Below are 19,965 nucleotides of genomic sequence, written 5' to 3'. Positions count from 1 at the left end.
GTATTAGGTTTTATTGTACATACTGTGTCATATTGAGAAACTTTCTAAATACTTTATCAAATATTCCACTTTTAAGTATAATATTATTTCTCAAAAACGGATGCCGAATGTCCACCCTAAGTTCGGACAATTGCCGTTGAAGAGGACGTTTCCAAACACTTCATAAGAACCATCTACCAGCATCTCCCAGTGCACCCATTTCATATTAACATTTAGAGTGTTGTCTATAACCGACAGCTGCATTCATATCATTTACAGAATGTCCAGGCAACAGTAGTGAGGCACTACCTAATTATGACAAGTACATTTTGTGAAGTGGTATTTACAGCACTGCATACTCCAGCTATAAATCCCGACTTGAGGGATGTTCAGTGATTAATGCACGCTCGCTCGAGAACACGTTATGAACTCGCACAACACTGATTTGGGCTGCCGAACATGGTCAAAAGTAACCAACACAGGTTCATTGTTAGCATATGGGCTGGAATAATCTGTGACCCTATCATTGTGCTGTATCTAATGTTAACAAGAGTAAGAGGACCGATCTACCTCAGTTTACACAGAGATGTTCTTCCTGTTTCACTGGATGAATGCCAGTGTGGGTTTGTCAGGTAACTTTGTTGCAAAAATACTATGGTACAGTTGAGAGTGATGTGAATGTGCGGAGACGTCACATACCCACATGTGGGGAAACTGTTCTACGACCACCCTGGCCACCAAGTATTACACCTTTTGACTATTTTCTGTGAGGTAGCATGAAGTCTATGGTGCATGCTATTGCTGTAAAACTACAGGAGGATTTTATCACACAAATCCACGTAGCGACGGAATAGTGAGCTTAGCTGGACTTATTCCACTAAGTGCGTCAGTCTCTATAAAACGGATCTTCAGTCTGAAATCGAGATACAATCTAAATTTTGATCCCTTTTTGTACTTTACTGCGTTATATGATGCTCTTGTTGAGTTTCCGAACGAAATGTTGAACGCACACCAATCGCTATATACCAAACATTCTCACACTCTATCGATTTCAAAATGCTGCCAACAAGTAACACGAAGAAATGAAGTTTTCTGTACGAATTTGTCAATTTGTCACGTTCAAACTTTGTTCCAGCCAAACGAATATCACTTCTGGATCTTCTAGTTGAGGTAGCGGAGCAAACGGGAGAACTAACAGACCTCGATATTAGGGAAGAAGTGGACACCTTCATGTTTGAGGTCAGTATATAACAATAGCGTGTCTAATTTAATCAAGAAAGTGTGAATCATGCGGATCCAAAAAAAAAATGATTATATGATTACAGGGACATGATACCACGGCAGCGTCCCTCACCTGGACAATCTTCTTAATTGGATTGCATCCTCATGTACAGGTCAGTAAAAATACGTTGCTTCACGAAACTTCTTAATCCAATAAATAAAACTACAGTTCTCATCTGAATATTCATAGGAAGGAGGGTACATTATTCTAAATATATTCCGCTGTAGCTTTTGGTGTTATTTGCAACGCTGTTCGGTGTGAAAATGACTGTATCAAAATATTTTTCTTCACTTTTTTCGCATTTTAGACACACATGAAAGCTATTTGATACAAGAAATACGCATTTGTTCTTTGTCAACTGGTATGACGCCTTAAAAGATAGTAATAATCCCGCGAAAACTGTACTTGACTCCACCATATGCTCAATGCAATCTGTTCAATAAGGAATGGTTTCCTAATTTCACTGCTGGGCAGCATTAGTTTAACTTCCTAGATGAGAGGCGGAAAATAGGCCAGACTCGCCGGCGGAGACAACAACCACTTTCATCCTTAGACTTACGTCAGCAACAACTTCTGGTAACTGGCGCGCAATGTGTTAAACGTGTAAAAAATTTATATGTAAAGGCTTATCTCTACTGTCAAACCCAGAGATGTTTGTTAACCTGACAATGCTTGCCTGTTAGCCGGGCAGGCAAGCTGATGCACGTTTTCAGCGGAACGGGCAGGCTGCCTTGCTACCATTGAAGCCAAGCTATGCCCAAACAAAGCACGCTATGGGAGTCTTGCTTGCCTGCCCGTCTTCCCGCTGTGCTACGCAACGTAGTAGTCTATTCTGTACGCTTTGGTTCAAATGGCTCTGAGCACTATGGGACTTAACATCTGAGGTCATCAGTCCTCTAGAACTTAGAACTACTTAAACCTAACTAACCTAAGGACATCACACACATCCATACCCGAAGCAGGATTCGAACCTGCGACCGTACCAGTCGTGCGGTTCCGGACTTAAGCGCCCAGAAGCGCTCGGTCAATGCGGCCGGCTCTGTACGCTTTCATTGTAGTGTTATCTGTAGGGTTTGGTAGCTGATAAAAGTACACGAATGTCACAAGATGAGACTCAATGAAATATGTATTCGTTCTAGGTCATTGCAGGCCAGAAAATGGAAGATTTTTTTTTGTCGGCGAATTTCGAGCTTATTTATTTATTTCGATATGAACGGTTTTCTCTGCAACTTCATCCTTTTTCCAACCATCATAAGGTCACCTCTCATACATGTTTTCTGTAGTAATGAGAACCTTTTCTGAAATTCGAGATTCTTTGCACCTAAGAGCCTGAAATTTCTATTATGCTGCAACCCCTACCATAGTAAGGTTTTGGAGACTAGTTTCTGTAATTTTAGTGTATTCCAGCTAAATATGATACCTGTTACACTAATTTTAAATATTTTGTCCAGGATTTATGTTGCAGAATGGCTGAATTCATTCTAAGCAGCCGAAATATTTCATTCTGAATCACCCAAATGCTTTTTAGCGCGCATAAAGTTCGTTTTTCTTAGTATGTTAGTCTAAAAAGTACATGTCTGAAAGGAAAAGTTTTTCTTTCATAATAAGCTCTCTTCGCCCTACGCTGCATACTACCAGAATGTGGTTTTTAATATCCACTGCGCCATATTTTTTGTTTCTATTTCAGTCAACGTTTACCCTAAATTTAAAAAGCCTATATACTGCTAAATGGTCTCAAGTCCTTATAGTACACACTTCCACACAAGTATCAGCCACTAAGAGTTTGTCCTCCTTCAAAATATTTATAGAGTGACGAAACTGCTGGTAAAATTTACAGACAAGTCGAGGCTTCTTACACTACTTGCATTGCGAGGCACCACCCGATTTATTTGAAGTTGCTCCGCAACCATACGACAACTTTTCCCCTACTGGACTTGCGCTCTGTTTAATGACTGGTATATATTCCTCCATTCTTAATTTCTTCTGAATTTCCTTTAAGTGTAATTTGTTCATTTTTCTGCTTCCATCGTTATGATAAATGAGCTGCAACAAAACTTACGTAAACATATACCTGGCTCGTCAAGTTGGATTGACAGCGCAACCCAACCCGTTTCAGGTGCAGCATGCTGAGCAGGTCTCGTCAAGTTGCCAAACTAGCGGAAACCCAAGAAGGTCTGCTTTAATCGCTGTGCTTCAGTAACATATACTCTTGTGTCAAGGTTGAGTTGCTTTAATGGTTGCGGCAGAGATAGGGACAGGCAGGCTAGAAGAATAATTCGTTCATATCTCGTTAAACCTGAATAGAAATGCACCGCCTAGTGTTACTAACCCATATTTTCAAGTGAGTTTCACACATCATAAATGTGATTATGTAAATGGTTGAATTCACTTTGCAGTATAAGGTTAAACTCGCACCTTGTGGGATGAAAACCGCAAACAGCTGTATGTAAAATCTTTTATTTGGGGCCACAAACTGTTTCGTAGCTTAGAGTCACATCTTTAAATGATTGATACAAATTACGTGATATGATACCAAATGTGAGGATGGATAGAAGACCCAGCATTCAGTGTCCATATAATAGTAATTCTCCAAGTGAGCGTACAGACAAATTGTTCAAAATGGTTCAAATGGCTCTGAGCACTATGGGACTTAACTTCTGAGGTCATCAGTCCCCTAGAATTTAGAACTACTTAAACCTAACTAACCTAAGGACGTCACACACATTCATGCCCGAGGCAGGATTCGAACCTGCGACCGTAGTGGTCTCGCGGTTCCAGAATGAAGCACCTAGAACCGCTCGGCCACCCCGACTGGCAGACAAATTGTAAATAGCCTGAATGATGTCATCAACATTCCCCGAAAATCGAGCTGGAACAATAATTCACTATCAAGATCTCTTTGCATCATATGATCTCCAGCTCAGAGGGTGTTGACGGCAACATGTTAGTACTAACATGTTGCTGGAGCTCATATGGCGCGGTTAAATCTTGTTGCTGAACTTTGTTTCCGGCTCGATTTTTGGGGGATGTTGATGGCACCAGTCAGCCCATTTACAATTTGACATTACGATCACTTGGCGAATTACTATAGTTTGTACAGTGAATGATGGGTCTTCTATCCATCCAGACATTTGGTTATCATATAATTTATATATCCACCTGAAGGTGTGGCTCTAAGCTACGTAACCGTTTGTTTTCAAATGGTTCAAATGGCTCTGAGCACTATGGGAGTCAACTGCTGAGGTCATTAGTCCCCTAGAACGTAGAACTAGTTAAACCTAACTAACCTAAGGACATCACAAACATCCATGCCCGAGGCAGGATTCGAACCTGCGACCGTAGCGGTCTTGCAGTTCCAGACTGCAGCGCCTTTAACCGCACGGCCACTTCGGCCGGCGTTTGTTTTCCTAATAAAATATCTTACATACAAATGGTTGCGGGTTTCATTCCACAAGGAATATATTCACAGCTGCGATTGCATTCAACACAAAGTTGTTTGTAAAACTCGCAATATCATATACAGGCTGAACAGTAATAAAACCGACAAACAGCAGGGACGGATTCCTGACTGGAACTGGAAGAAAGAAGTTCCTATGAACATGTGTCTGGAAATGGAGAGTTGCATGCAACGATAACAAATCGTCCCGGAACGCAGTATAGAGCTTCGTCGCATCCACGTCACAATAGATGGGCAAGTGGCCTCCCTGGGATGCAGTACACGCGTTCACACGTCGTATCGTAGATTGCCGCACTCTTTCGCACGTTCCGGCTTCTCTCCGAATGGCGTCACTGGCATCGTGACACGCTGTTGATGGATCTGCACGTCAGGAGCTGGTTCAGCATGCACAACGCTTTCCAGATGCCCCCAGAGGTAAAAGTCCAGGGGGTTTAAGTCCGGAGATCTAGCAGGCCACGCTACACGGCCTCCGTGTCCTATCCAACTTCCGGGGAAGAAGTTGTTAAGGTGTCGGCGAACTGTAATGCGGAAGTGGGGTGGTGTTCCGTCATGCAGGAACCACAAAACGTACCGTATTGCTAAAGGCGCGGTCTAAAGCAGCTGAAGCAGAGTATTCCGCAGGAAATCCAGGTGACTCCCTGTCCACACATTGATGCTGAGCCGATGCTGATGAGATGCCTCAACATTCCTAGAGGATTGTCTTTAGCCCCCAAATGACGATTATGCAGACTGATGATGCCAGTTCCGGTGAAGGTTGCTTCGTCGGTACAGAGGACTGATGGCAAAAATTCTATAACTGTTGCAAAAACCATCGGCAAAATCTTTCCCGCCGAGGGAAATCCGCTGCTGATAATCGCTGTACTCGTAGCAGGTGATGGGGATAAAGCGGTTGACATGTAGGATACACATAATCGTACTTTGTCTTACACCAAGTTGGCGGACCGCTTTCCTAGAGCTTGTACTAGGATTCGACTTAATATTCTGTAGAACTCGGTCCTCTAAATCTGGTGTAAGCACAGTCCTCTATCTTTCTCCACGTTCGTCTGTCTTGAAGGACCCATGATCACACAAACGTCAAAAAGAGCTTGAAATGTTGTGTGATGTGGCTGGTGTCTGTGAATGTGTTTTACTATAGTCGTGCTGCCTCTCGACCGTTTCCATATGCCAGGTTCTACATAAACGCCATCTCCGCTTGTTCCCGACGTGAATACCGGACAGTTCTGCTGCTTACAGTACACTGCGTCAATCACACAGCCTACAAAACAGAAAGAACACACGGCACGCTGTCAGAGGAACTTTCATTCGTCAGCGCTATCTACCATCGCAACGATGCATTTCCGGACACACGTTCATAGGACATTTTTTCCTCCATTTCCAGTAAGGAATCCGTCCCTGCAGTTTGCCGGTTTTATTAATGTTCACACTGTATGGAAAAATAATTTATTACACTATGGCATGCCAGTATAAACGAAACATAAATAGTCACTTCGTATGATATATGAAATTGTACTCGCGCGTACTATTTTATTGATTTAATTGAACGTCTCCAATGCAATAATTCTTTTAGATGAACTGGATATAGGAAATAAAATAAAGTGTGACACAAGCTGTTACAACATGAAGAAAGACGGGTGATGACAGAATGTGTCCACGCACATCAGCGGTTACCAAAAGTCTTTGCATAATTTTTCTAATTAACGTTCTGATCGAGGTATCCGTGCTTTTATTGCTGAATACGCCGTGTCATTACCCAACAAAACGTACATGTAACCTCAGCTTGTGAAGTATTCAACCATTAAATTTAAAAACAAGTTATCAGCGTGCCTTGACCTATGAGTAGCAGAAATTCTCTCCTTTGTCTCAAGCAAGTATTTCTCATTACATTTTGCTCTTTGCAAACCGTTTCGAAAAGCATCAATCAGCTATATTTCAGCGTCTGTAAAGTGTCGCTGACCGCGCCGAATACCTCTAAGAAAATCAACCAGAAATGGCATTACAGGTTGTTTTCTTGCGGTCCCTACTCCTTCACCTAACCACCCATTTCTAACTTTTCTACGTGAGTAATGAGAGAAGTGGAATTCTAAGGGAAACCGCTCAAGGGCGAAATTTCAAGGAGAAGGACCCGTCAGTTTTCACCAGGCAGTATCATCTATCATCTTTTTGCCGTATTAGTGTATGCGTCATCCAAATAGCTCTTGAACTGTCAATTTATTGTTAGAGAATTGTGCAAATGTGTACATTTTTGTCTTCCCATTGCTTAGGCTACTAATTAGTGAAGACAGCATCCGATTATCGTCATCATTTTACAGGAAAATAGATTTTTCCCAATATTGATCTTCGGGGCTTATATAATTTTTTGTTATGCGCATAACATGTTCGAACAGGTAAACACCTAGAACAGTCAGAGAGGCATTTCGCACACCATCTCTCTGTGCTATATCTTCAATATTCTCATTAAAGCACAAAAGGCGTATCTAGACCGACGTGTAATCAAAATTACAGAAAGCAGTTGTGTGTCTATGATGTTGCATATTTTCATATTCTATCATTTCAAAGAGTGAGTTCTGGCCCATACTGAAACCAAAGGAAATTAACAAAACTTTTGTCCCTATCTCTTCATTGGCCGTTCTATATCCTGTCATCCAGTGTGGTTAAAATACAGGGTGTTTATAAATGAATAGCGGGGTTTTAACGCTTTATAATATTTATTATATTAAACTTACAGTTATAAATCATATGCCAAATGAAAGAGGAAGTCAAACAGTTTTACCAAGAACCTTATAAGTGTTCAATGTGAGCACCATTTGTCACACGGCACACATCAAGTCTATAGCCGAGTTCTTCCCAAACGTTGATTGGGCTCGCTTTGCATGGCCTCCACGTTCACCCAACCTAACGCCATGCGATTTTTTCCTTTGGGGCTTCATCAGGGATCGTGTGTACGTGCCTCCGCTATCAGCAGACCTCCCTGAATTAAGAAACCGGATTGAAGCAGCTGTTGCTACAATCACTGAAGACACACTTATCAACGTTTGGGAAGAACTTGGCTATAAACTTTATGTGTGCCGTGTGACAGATGGTGCTCACATTGAACATTTATAAGGTTCTTGGTAAAACTGTTTGACTTCCTCTTTCATTTGACATATCACTTGTAGCTGTAAGTTTAATGTAATAAATATTATAAAGCGTTAAAACCCCGATATTCATTTACAAACACCCTGTATAATGCTTGCATGGCAGGTACATATGTGGCATCCTTTTGATGTGATCATATAATTTTTTAAGGTAGTGCCTAGTCTTTCCCGTCATTGTCATTTTTACGTCTATTTGTTGTCTTCTGTCTTCACACTATGTATCTTAATGTAAATTCAAGAAGTGATCTCAGAGACCTCATCTCAGCTGGTTCAACTCTTTGTTCTTCTCCTGTTCTTACAATCCAGTTTTCACTATTATAGACAGCTTAGCCATCACGTTGTGCAGTCTCAGTGTTATCGCCTTTCTCTTAGTTCTGCCAAGCTCTCTTCTTATACAATCATTTATAGCGTTATATTTCTGTATACTTTGAACCATATCTGAAGTAGTTTTGTACAGTGATTTACTTGTCTGGAGATATTTAAACGAAGTTACCTGTTCTATTGCCTAACTATGTATCACTATTTTTCTCTTATAACGTGTTTGCTTTCCATTGCCATTACTTTTGTTTTATTCACAGTTATGACCATTCGATAAGTTTGTAAAACATAGTTCAATTTAACCACATTCTCTTGTACAGCGCTTACACTGCCTGCTTGGAGAACCTAGTCGTCCACAAATAAAATAGTGTTAGTAAATTTGTTCGTTCCCAGGTCAATATTCTTGGGGATTTTAGAATGTCATTCTTCTAAAACTTCGTTGATATATTCGGTGGTTGTAATTAAAATGCAACTACTCACTGAGGTCCGGTCTGGGACCGAGGCAGGTGGCGCAGTGATTAGCATACTGGACTCGCATTCGTGAGGACTACAGTTAAAATCCGCGTACGACCATTCTGATTTAGGTTTTCCGTGATTGTCCCAAATTGCTTCAGGCACATGCCTAGATGGTCCCTTTGCAAGGGCACGGCCGATTTCCTTCCCCAACCTTCCCTAATCCGAGCTTGTGCTCTGTCTCTAATGATCTCGTTGCTGACGAGATGTTAACAATAATCTCCTCCTTCTCCTTCTTCTTCTCCTCCTCCTCCTCCCGTGAGGGCTGTAACTATCGCATGACAGTGAAACGTGGTAGAAATGTTAATCCGTTAATGCAGGACCGATTTATTCCGAAAAAAAATAGCTCCAGTTTTGCCCACCAGGTGCAAATCTGCCGCTGTACACTGTTTGTATGATGGTATGACATCCATGCTATCATTTCACAAGGCATAACATGAGTGAACAGTATGGCTATCGAGAAGAGAGACTGTGCGCTGTTAGTGAAACTGCTTTATGTGAACGGCAGCAGTTACAGTGCTGCATCGAGAGAGTCCCGTTGTTATTAAATGGTTTAAAGAAGATGATGATGAAATTTGAAAACACGGGTGAGCTTGGTTGACGCCTAGAAGAGGAAGGCGTCCGATCCCAAGTTACTGACGAGGTTGCAGAAGTCGCTGTTGTTGTAACTGATCACGCAGCACATGCCCTGGGTGGTATCTCATGCGGTGTCACAAGTATTGTCTATCCCATGGTCAACAGTACAGTTTAGTCTAAACCGCTACCTGTACAAAATCCAGACGGTGAAACAACTGAAACCTCATGAACTGCGGCAACGTTCTGAATTGGCTCTTCGGATTCTGGCATGGAAAGATGTTAATGATATGTGGTTGGGCAATATTCTATGGAGTGACGAGGCACATTTTGCGCTACAGAGTGCAGTGAATACACAGAACTGTCGAATGTGGGGTACTGTTAGACAACGTGTTGCGCACGAAGAGCTGCTGAGCTCGCCGTATGTGACTGTGTGGTGTGGATTCAGCAAGCAATTTTATACTCGGTCCGTTCTTCTTTGAAGAGAATACACCCAGAGGGCCCGTCAGCCGTATCATGACGTCTTCACGTTATCGATACCTCCTTGTACAGCATGTGATTCCTGCTTTGAAAGAGTGCAAGTGCGTGAAACCGCTGTTTTCATGCAAGATGGGGCAACATCCCATTTCGCTCGCCCAGTGAAAGATCTGCTTCAAGCAATCTTCCACGAACGTGTTATCTGCAGATGCATGGCTTACAAGATCACCTGATCTGAATCTGAGGTAACTTCTGGCTCTGGGAGCATCTAAAAAAAGCGTTTACCAGGGACACGTTTGGTCTCTACCTGATCTGAGAGCCAGTACATAGGAACCCGGTGCTCAGATTCCACCAGAAGTGCTGTGAGCTACTGTAGATCTCGTCATTTTACGGATGCAGCATCTTGTCGACGTCTCTGATGGTCATATTCGACGAATTTTCAAAGTGGCAGTTAATAATAAAATCAACATTGTACCTTTGACTTTACATGCTCAACTCCCGTTCTTAATCCATTACAAACGGAAATATTTCTATACGTCATTCCAGCATTCACAGCGCCTGATTTGTAGCGGGTAGCCAAAATTGGAACTAATTTTTTACAGCGTAAATCGCGTACGCATTAACGCATTAGAATATCTAGCAAATTCGCTGCCATACGAAAATTACAGCCCACGCTGGACCCCTGTTAGTCGCTGCACTTTAATTACGCTGAAGAGCCAAAGAAACTGGTACACCTGCGTAACATCGTGTAGGGCCCCTGTGAGCACGCAGAGCTGCTGCAACTTGACGTGCTTTGGACTCGCTAATGTCTGAAGTAGTGCTGAAGGGAATATACACCATGAATCCTGCAGGGCTGTCCTTAAATCAGTAAGAGTACGAGGGGGCGGAGATCTCTTCTGAACAGCACGTTTCAAGGCATCCCAGATATGCTCAATAATGTTCGTGTCTGGGGAGTTTGGTGGTCAGTGGAAGTGCTTTAACTTAGGACAGTGTTAATGGAGCCACTATGTATCAATTCTGGACATGTGGGGTGTCGCATTGTCCTACTGGAATTGCTCAACTGCACATTGGGATTGCACATGAATGGATGCTGGTATCAGACAGGATGCTTACGTACATGTCCCCTGTCTGAGTAGTATGTAGACGTATCAGGAGTCCCACATCACTCCTACTGCACACTCCCCACATCATTACAGAGCCTCCACCAGCTTGAACAGTCCCCTGCTGACATGCAGGGTCCATGGATTCATGAGGTTGTCTGCATACCCGTATGCGTCAATCCGCTCGATACAATTTGAAACGAGACTCGTCCGACCAGGCAACATGTTTCCAGTCATCAATGTCGGTGTTAACGGGCCCAGGCGAGGCGCAAAGTTTTGTGTCGCGCAGTCATCAGGGGTACACGAGTGGGCCTCCGGCTCCGAAAGCCCATATCGATGATGTTTCGTTGAATGGCTCGAACGCTCACACTTTTTAATGTCCCAGTACTGAAATCTGCAGCAATTTGCAGAAGGGTTGCTCTACTGTCACGTTGAACGATTCTTTTCGGTCGTCGTTGGTAAGCGATGTGGGAGATTTGATGTTTTACTGGGTTCCAGATATTCACAGTACACTAGTGAAATTGTCGTACGGGAAAATCCCCACTCCATCGCTACCTCGGAGATGATGTGTCCCATCGCTCGTGCCCCGACTATAACACCACGTTCAAACTCATTTAAATCTTGATAACTTGCCACTGTAACAGCAGTAATCGGTGTAACAACTGCGCCAGACCCTTGTTGCCTTATATAGGAGTTGCCGACCGCAGTACCGTATTATGCCTGTTTACATATCTTTCTTTAGTGTTCCAGTGTAATTATAAGTATGGTTTCACTATAATATATCCATATTGTCAATTGATCTAAGGATAACCTGTCCTCTGGGATACCTCATGAACGAAGATCGTCGGGAGATTAAAATTAACTTGTTTTTTTTTGTCCCTAGTACAATAGTATTTTATCTTTGTTTTCAGGAAAAGATAGAAGAAGAGTTAGAGGAGATCTTCGGAGAGTCTGACCGTGAAGTAAAGATGGAGGATCTTAATGCAATGAAATACCTGGAACAAGTTATCAAGGAAAGCCTTCGTCTTTATCCTAGTGTTCCCCAGTTCGGTAGAAAACTTGATGTGGACCACGAAATACGTACGTACTTGAACAACAAGACTGGAATTCCACTGATTATAGTTTTACATTAATTCACGGGTACTGAAAGAAAAGACAACGACAGAAACGAGTATTGAATACGGAGAGTTGCATCCACCCAGTACATCACTTACATTTAATGAACTTTTTATCCGATTCTAGCCAAATTCTATGCACCTTTGGTTTTTTTCCCAATTCTACACTTAAAAACTAAATCGTTATTTCCAGTAGCACGGCTCATGCACATAATCGTTGATTATGTTGCTTGTTAGCTTTAGTTTGAAACCTTCAGAAACAAAGCAATCCCAACAAAACAAGAAATCTGAAAAGTATTCCTTTTACAATGGAGAAATTTCCATTTCATTGCAAGAAAGTCGTAAACGTATTATAATAAAAGAAATAATTTAATAAAAAGGTAATAGTTATCAGCTACTAAAACAATAAGAGCCTAACAAGTCTGATGTAACAATCTTCGCATTCGACGTTATCGTTATCTTCATTATTTTCTTCCAAATGTTCCTTCTAGTGTTAGGCTTCCATCGTATTATAGTTTCATAATTCTCTCTATCCCTTGTATGGTTCTCAGCACTTCTCTTTTTCCATCTTTATTAAAAAGATGTTAGTAGGAGGGCTGAGTGCATACGAGGACAGTTTGTGTTGTTGCTAGATTTCCCTCTCCCCTACCTCCTCCGCTTTGACGTCATCAATCAGTTTTGCATTGTTGCCATATTTCTCCCCCCCCCCCCCCGCCCCTCCTTTCCCATTCATATGGCATCACAGTGAAGATAGGCCAATTGTACTATTACAAAACGGTGGAAAATTCGAAATAGCCCAGTTGTGGTAAGTGGCGGATATAGCCCAATTGGCCTAAGCATAAAATCCAAGATGGCAGACCTGAGAACAACCTCTATGATGTCACAATCCAAAATGGAGATCTGAGAATGCAGACTTAGGCATATGAGGACAGCCTCTACGACATCAGAATCATAGATGGCGATCCTGGGGCATACGACAACAGCCTCTATAACGTCATAATCCGAGATGGTAGACATGGACCTACAGGATAGTCTGTATAGTTGAGATTTCAGTTGTTCTAAGAACAGAATCCAAGATGACATGCCTGAGGAATGCATTCATAGTTCCAACGCCGCATGTTATAAGTATAACATCGAAGAAGGTCACTTGTAAAAATCCAAGAAGTCCACTGGATTTTCCCTGATGTCATAGTGGAACTAGGCCGCTTGTCATAAGTATAAAATCCAACAGCTCAGTTTAAAATGCTGGTAAATCAGTTGTCATAATTTTAAACAATGTTCGCCACACCTCTGACATTAACGTTCACTGATACAGCTTTCATGTTTAAACAATTTATTTCTATCCCAGCTGTAAGTTCAATCTATCCGCTGTTGAAACATTTATGGTGTGTGTAGTAGGTTATGATGGGAACCACTACAATTTTTATTTACGTAAACGCCGCAGCTGGAGAGACTGTTACGTGCCTCCTTCACGGCCCCTATGCCACCTCTGCTGCCACTCCCACTGTCAGTCAGCATACTGTTCGGGGCTCTGCCATAGCACCACGCTGTCTAGGGCCGAGCTGGGTGTCAACACACACCGGCAGGGTAGACAAAATGCATCAACACTTTGACACTTTGTACAGCGCAGTGCCACAGCTGTGTGGCATCAAACGGGCTGCGTCAACACAGTGCCACCGTACCTCAGCTGTCCCCACATTGCTGTAGGTACCTAAGCTGCTCTCACGTAGCCACAGACCTCAGGCAGAGCCTCCCTAGTTTTCAACCCAAGAGCCTCCGCATCCTAAATTAAAAAGTGTGGGAAATTAAAAACCTAAGATGGTGAAACTAGTGCAGATGTCCTCCACTTCCGTGCCCCACTCTGCACTCTCCCTGCAGACCACTGACACCAAGTATCAAGTTTCGAATGCCAAAGTCCTCTTCCCCTAAGTTAAAAATAGGGTGAAAATAAAAAATCCAATATCGTAGTTCCGATTAACACTAATCGTATAGTCTTTGTCATGCTATTATAGTCACCTGCATCACCCCTCTGATATCACAGCTCATATGACATAAGTTGAAATGGCATGACAATTTGAAATTACAAGAAGAACCTCCTTATGCTTTAGAACATATTCTCACCATTTCACCCAATAGTTCGCCATTATTAGACATCTTCCCATCGCATTTCTGCATTTGAAGTAGGAGTCTACGTCACACATGAGGGAAGATTTTCTGACAAGTTCGAGAGTAAATTTTTGAGATACTAAGAAAAATAAGCATAGGCTACAGGGAAAGGTTGGAATAAACAACCTGTAGAAGAACCTATATAGAATCATAAGAATGTAAGCATAGGAAAGCAGTGTTCGAAATGAAAAGGGGTGAGACAAGGATGCAGTACGACTACCCTATATCTGAAACTATATATCGAAGAAATAAATGCTTCTGTTACATTCCAGGCACTTGTTCCATCAGAACACCAACATTAATGTCAGTCAGTTCCATTTTATATGGTACAGTCCCAGAATTTTTAGATGCTCTCTTGGCAGTTTTACCCAGTGTTAGTTACTCTTGGTATCACATTGTCATTCCTGTGTAGGAGAAATGGTATTTCTGTTAGCATCCCGTCTTCCACGTAGATGACCTTGGAGAACTTATCATGTAGATAACAGTTAACTGGACCACATACATTTGCTTTTTTAATATCATGGACGATTCCTTCTCTAATTTTTGATGACAGTCCACCTTAGAAAATGTTTTAACCACCATAATATCGTCACAAAACATATGCACATTTACATTCTTGCTAAGCAACACACAGTTTACAGCGTCACTTATGCCGTTTATGCCGTTAATGTCAGTAACAAGACTGCCCATGTTCTCCAACAACAAACACAAATCAAACCGTTTATTAGTTCGTCTCATCTTCACTCAAGAAGTTGAATGATGTTAAACACTTTAGGGCAGGATATAGTGGTACCTTGGACTACCACACAGTTAAAACTGTCTCTGAAATAGCAGACAGAAATAGCCTGCCCTCACTGCAGTGATGTGACTGTTCAAAAATTAAAGTGTGTTTGGATGAAGTTCTCTATTGGACGGAGACTGCCCCCTGCGAGTACTGCTCTTATATGTGTTTAGTGTGACACGTTATCTGACACACTATGTGTATTATACAGTGTGTGGCACGATAGTTCGAATGTTTTACGTGGACCATAGGGCAAGTGGCGCGGTACCTGAGCGCAATGCGCAGACTACCTGGGATGGTATGACGTTCTATCCTACAGACATGATGTATGCTTCACCCACAATGCTTAAATTTAGAGCAGGCACACACATTCTTGCAGTGAGTGCAGGCTGGCTTTTCTGCTGCAATGTGGTACGGGAAATCACTTAGAAGAAACAGGAATAACAAAAGGGTCTAGCACACAGCTTTGAGGTGCTCTGTAATTAAACTTTGTATGTCATGAAAAGAAACCTACATTATAGCGATATACACTCCTGGAAATGGAAAAAAGAACACATTGACACCGGTGTGTCAGACCCACCATACTTGCTCCGGACACTGCGAGAGGGCTGTACAAGCAATGATCACACGCACGGCACAGCGGACACACCAGGACCCGCGGTGTTGGCCGTCGAATGGCGCTAGCTGCGCAGCATTTGTGCACCGCCGCCGTCAGTGTCAGCCAGTTTGCCGTGGCATACGGAGCTCCATCGCAGTCTTTAACACTGGTAGCATGCCGCGACAGCGTGGACGTGAACCGTATGTGCAGTTGACGGACTTTGAGCGAGGGCGTATAGTGGGCATGCGGGAGGCCGGGTGGACGTACCGCCGAATTGCTCAACACGTGGGGCGTGAGGTCTCCACAGTACATCGATGTTGTCGCCAGTGGTCGGCGGAAGGTGCACGTGCCCGTCGACCTGGGACCGGACCGCAGCGACGCACGGATGCACGCCAAGACCGTAGGATCCTACGCAGTGCCGTAGGGGACCGCACCGCCACTTCCCAGCAAATTAGGGACACTGTTGCTCCTGGGGTATCGGCTTGGACCATTCGCAACCGTCTCCATGAAGCTGGGCTACGGTCCCGCACACCGTTAGGCCGTCTTCCGCTCACGCCCCAACATCGTGCAGCCCGCCTCCAGTGGTGTCGCGACAGGCGTGAATGGAGGGACGAATGGAGACGTGTCGTCTTCAGCGATGAGAGTCGCTTCTGCCTTGGTGCCAATGACGGTCGTATGCGTGTTTGGCGCCGTGCAGGTGAGCGCCACAATCAGGACTGCATACGACCGAGGCACACAGAGCCAACACCCGGCATCATGGTGTGGGGAGCGATCTCCTACACTGGCCGTACACCACTGGTGATCGTCGAGGGGACACTGAATAGTGCACGGTACATCCAAACCGTCATCGAACCCATCGTTCTACCATTCCTAGACCGGCAAGGGAACGTGCTGTTCCAACAGGACAATGCACGTCCGCATGTATCCCGTGCCACCCAACGTGCTCTAGATGGTGTAAGTCAACTACCCTGGCCAGCAAGATCTCCGGATCTGTCCCCCATTGAGCATGTTTGGGACTGGATGAAGCGTCGTCTCACGCGGTCTGCACGTCCAGCACGAACGCTGGTCCAACTATGGCGCCAGGTGGAAATGGCATGGCAAGCCGTTCCACAGGACTACATCCAGCATCTCTACGATCGTCTCCATGGGAGAATAGCAGCCTGCATTGCTGCGAAAGTTGGATATACACTGTACTAGTGCCGACATTGTGCATGCTCTGTTGCCTGTGTCTATGTGCCTGTGGTTCTGTCAGTGTGATCATGTGATGTATCTGACCCCAGGAATGTGTCAATAAAGTTTCCCCTTCCTGGGACAATGAATTCACGGTGTTCTTATTTCAATTTCCAGGAGTGTATTTCTCCCTTGCGTTGCCCCCCAAAAAGATGCAACTTATACCAGATATAGTGAACTCCATGAATAACATTTTGTATGACTAGCTATAGCAAGGAAAGCGTTTCTGAAGAAAAGAAATTTGATAACATCGATTATAGATTTAAGTGTCAGGAAGTCCTTTCCGGAAGTATTCATATGAAGTGTAGCGATGCATGAAAGTGAAACATGGACGATAAATAGTTTAGACAAGGAGAGAATAGAAGCTTTAGAAACGTGGTGCTACGGAATAGTGCTGGAGATTAGATGGGTAGATCACGTAACTAATGAGGAGGTACTGAATAGAATTGGGGAGAAGAGGAATTTGTGGAACAACTTGACCAGAAGAAGGGATCGGTTAGTAGGACACGTTGTGAGGCATCAAGGGTCCAGCAGGTTGCTATTTGAGGGAAGCATGGAGGGTGAAAATCATAGACGGAGACCAAGAGATGAATACATTAAGTAGACTGAGAAGGATGTAGGTTGTAGTAGTTACTCGGAGATGAAAAAGCTTGCAAAGGATAGAGTAGCGTGGAGAGCTGCATCAAACCAGTCTCTGGACTGAAGACCACAACAACAAACAACAACATGACTGATCAAGAAGCAGACCATGATTGATCATATCAAAGGATTTGCATAGGTCTAGAAACAGCTCACAGTTTTACTCATATTCGTCTAAGCCGTTCAGGACTCTGTGTCTCTTTTCTGATATATGTCTTGTACGTTCTGATGAACAGCGGCAACTCTGAAATAGATGCTGGGTGAATGGGGTGGTAGTCAGATGTTCGATACTGCTGCACTGGTGGAACAGCCGACATGCAGGTGAGGTGAAGTGGGCACCACTGCTTACCACGATAGTGCCGGGAGCACCTTCAGTTGCAAAGTTTGCCATAGGGACACAGATGGTAGCATCTACAGTTGTTGTATACATCCATGCCACGTAACGGAGATTCTAGAGTGCATCCACTACCAGCAACTGCATTGCTGCCTAAAATGATCTAGCAAAATCCACATGCACACACTTCAAAGGGTTTTCAATCATTGGCCATGGGGAGAATCCGTGAGTTGGGACCACCTGATTTTTTGAGACACAAATTGTCAGTGTTCGCAAGTTGGGCAGAGGGACGATAACACATTTAATAATTATCATTGCTTACAAACAGTGCCTACCACAGCAGTTGCTGCGCCGTTTTATGTGGGAGTTTGTTATGGGGACCGAAAAGTGAAATCAGCGACTAACACTCCATTAGCGGATGGAATTTTCTGCCGTACAGGGATATAAGAAACTTTCTGTACTAAATTATTGCTAACGTCCTCTTTCTGTTCTGAGAACAGTTCGTCTGGGCTACTGTTAATGATTTAGGCACAAACAAAAAAATGGCTCTGAGCACTATGGGACTTAACTTCTAAGGTCATCAGTCCCCTGAAACTTAGAACTAGTTAAACCTAACTAACCTAAGGACATCACACACATCCATGCCCGAGGCAGGATTCGAACCTGTGACCGTAGCGGCCGCGTGGTTCCAGACTGTAGCGCCTTTAACCGCTTGGCCACCACGGCCGGCTACGCACAAAAACATTTGTATGTTCGTGCCATCAGAAAGCTTGGACAGCGGAACACCAGTATCATATTGAGACGAGCCAGTAGCTGAAGTTAGTCACATACCTGGTGATAAGGTTTCCCGGAAGGGGACAAATTTAAGACTTTTCTTTACTTTATTCAAAATTTACACCCTTTTTTCATAGTCTGGTTAAAGTTTATATAATTTGAGACGCTTTAGCTATAAATTTATGAAAAATAGTTTACTTTGCCCAAAAAAGATTGAAGCTCTTTTAGATACAGATAATTGAATTACAGCTTTCTTGTCGTGTAACACAAGCTTAAGACGTCTCTCGCTCAAAAAGTGACCTAGATACTTAACCCTGGACTCACAAAAAAGTAGTGCATTTCTTGAGCCAGCAATGCAAACCATTGTTCTGTAAGCAGCTAAACTTCATGTGAACAACCTCCATGTACTGCTTCCATGTGGCTCCTTTACAATAATGTCAACCAGGTAGTTTCCACAGTTAGAAATATCTTGTATTAACAGCTATAAATGATGCAGGAATATGGCTGGCACACTAGCAAGCTTTCCCAACCGTCCACTGACTGCGCTGCGTGTGGCCTCAGGTTATCCGTTCGTAGTGTAAGCCTACACTGGGGAGCCAAAACAAGATGATCATTGCCATGACGAGACTGAATGTCGCCTGGTGGCGCTACGGGCATGCGATGCGGTAAGAAAAGTATGTAAGTTAGGCATAGACGAATGGGGATCCTCTCACAAAGGGCACATTTTCTTTTTGCCCACTGATGCCTGCATATATGTCCGACGGAACATTGCATTGTACTTCTTCACAGCACAGGCGCAGTAATTCCATACCTATGGAAAGTGATTGGATAATGGTGAAATAACGAGTAGGTGAGAAGGGGTTTGACGTTCAAGCCTCATCACATCACACAACACGGGAATCGGCGGCTTTCATGCTGTGTAAAGCAGGATAGAAGGCGATATGTGTACATTGTTGAACACGAGGCAGCCGACTCATATGTGGACCCATGTTGAGCCAATTACGATTGGAGTGGGCACGGAAACTGTGTCATCTGGTCGGATGAATCAAGTTTGTTGATACACCAGGTTGGTGGTCGTCTCTGGATACACCATCATCCAGGCAAAGAGCTGCTCAAAACATGCACGCCATGGAGGGACGGTGGGGGCAATTATTACGCTGTGGTGGACATTCACCTGGACTTTCAAGGAACCCTTGGTAATAATCGAAGGCATGATGGCAGCTATGGACTACGTGAATATTTTTGCAGGCCACCTGCACCCATTTATGTTTGATGTCTTCTCCAACAGCTATGGCATCTGCCATTAGCATGACAGTCCGTGTCACAGTGCCAGTATTTCTCTGCAGTGATCTGAGGAGTATAATAGTGAACTCATGTTGATATCTGGGCCACCAAATTCGCCTGATCTAAGAACGCCGTCGAACTCAAATGGGATGCAACTGGGTGCTAACTCCGCGCTCACAAACCACCAGCCCGTAATTTACGGCAACTGAGC

The 19,965-nt window shown here is 43.5% G+C and overlaps 1 protein-coding gene across 1 annotated transcript in view; it reads left to right on the top strand.

Moving 5' to 3' along the window:
• LOC126248462 (cytochrome P450 4c3-like) overlaps window positions 1-19,965 on the top strand; it is a 196,645-nt gene that overhangs the window by 159,679 nt on the left and 17,001 nt on the right. The window contains exons 8-10 of the mRNA XM_049949467.1: window positions 1,115-1,218; window positions 1,305-1,373; window positions 11,745-11,913. Coding sequence (XP_049805424.1) covers window positions 1,115-1,218; window positions 1,305-1,373; window positions 11,745-11,913 — 342 coding nt within the window. The remainder of the gene's footprint in view (window positions 1-1,114; window positions 1,219-1,304; window positions 1,374-11,744; window positions 11,914-19,965) is intronic.

Source organism: Schistocerca nitens, chromosome 3 (assembly GCF_023898315.1).
Source record: "Schistocerca nitens isolate TAMUIC-IGC-003100 chromosome 3, iqSchNite1.1, whole genome shotgun sequence".
In the NCBI taxonomy this organism is placed as follows: domain Eukaryota; kingdom Metazoa; phylum Arthropoda; class Insecta; order Orthoptera; family Acrididae; genus Schistocerca; species Schistocerca nitens.
Note: the sequence above shows the minus strand (reverse complement) of the source record. Positions and strands in the feature narration are given on the sequence as shown.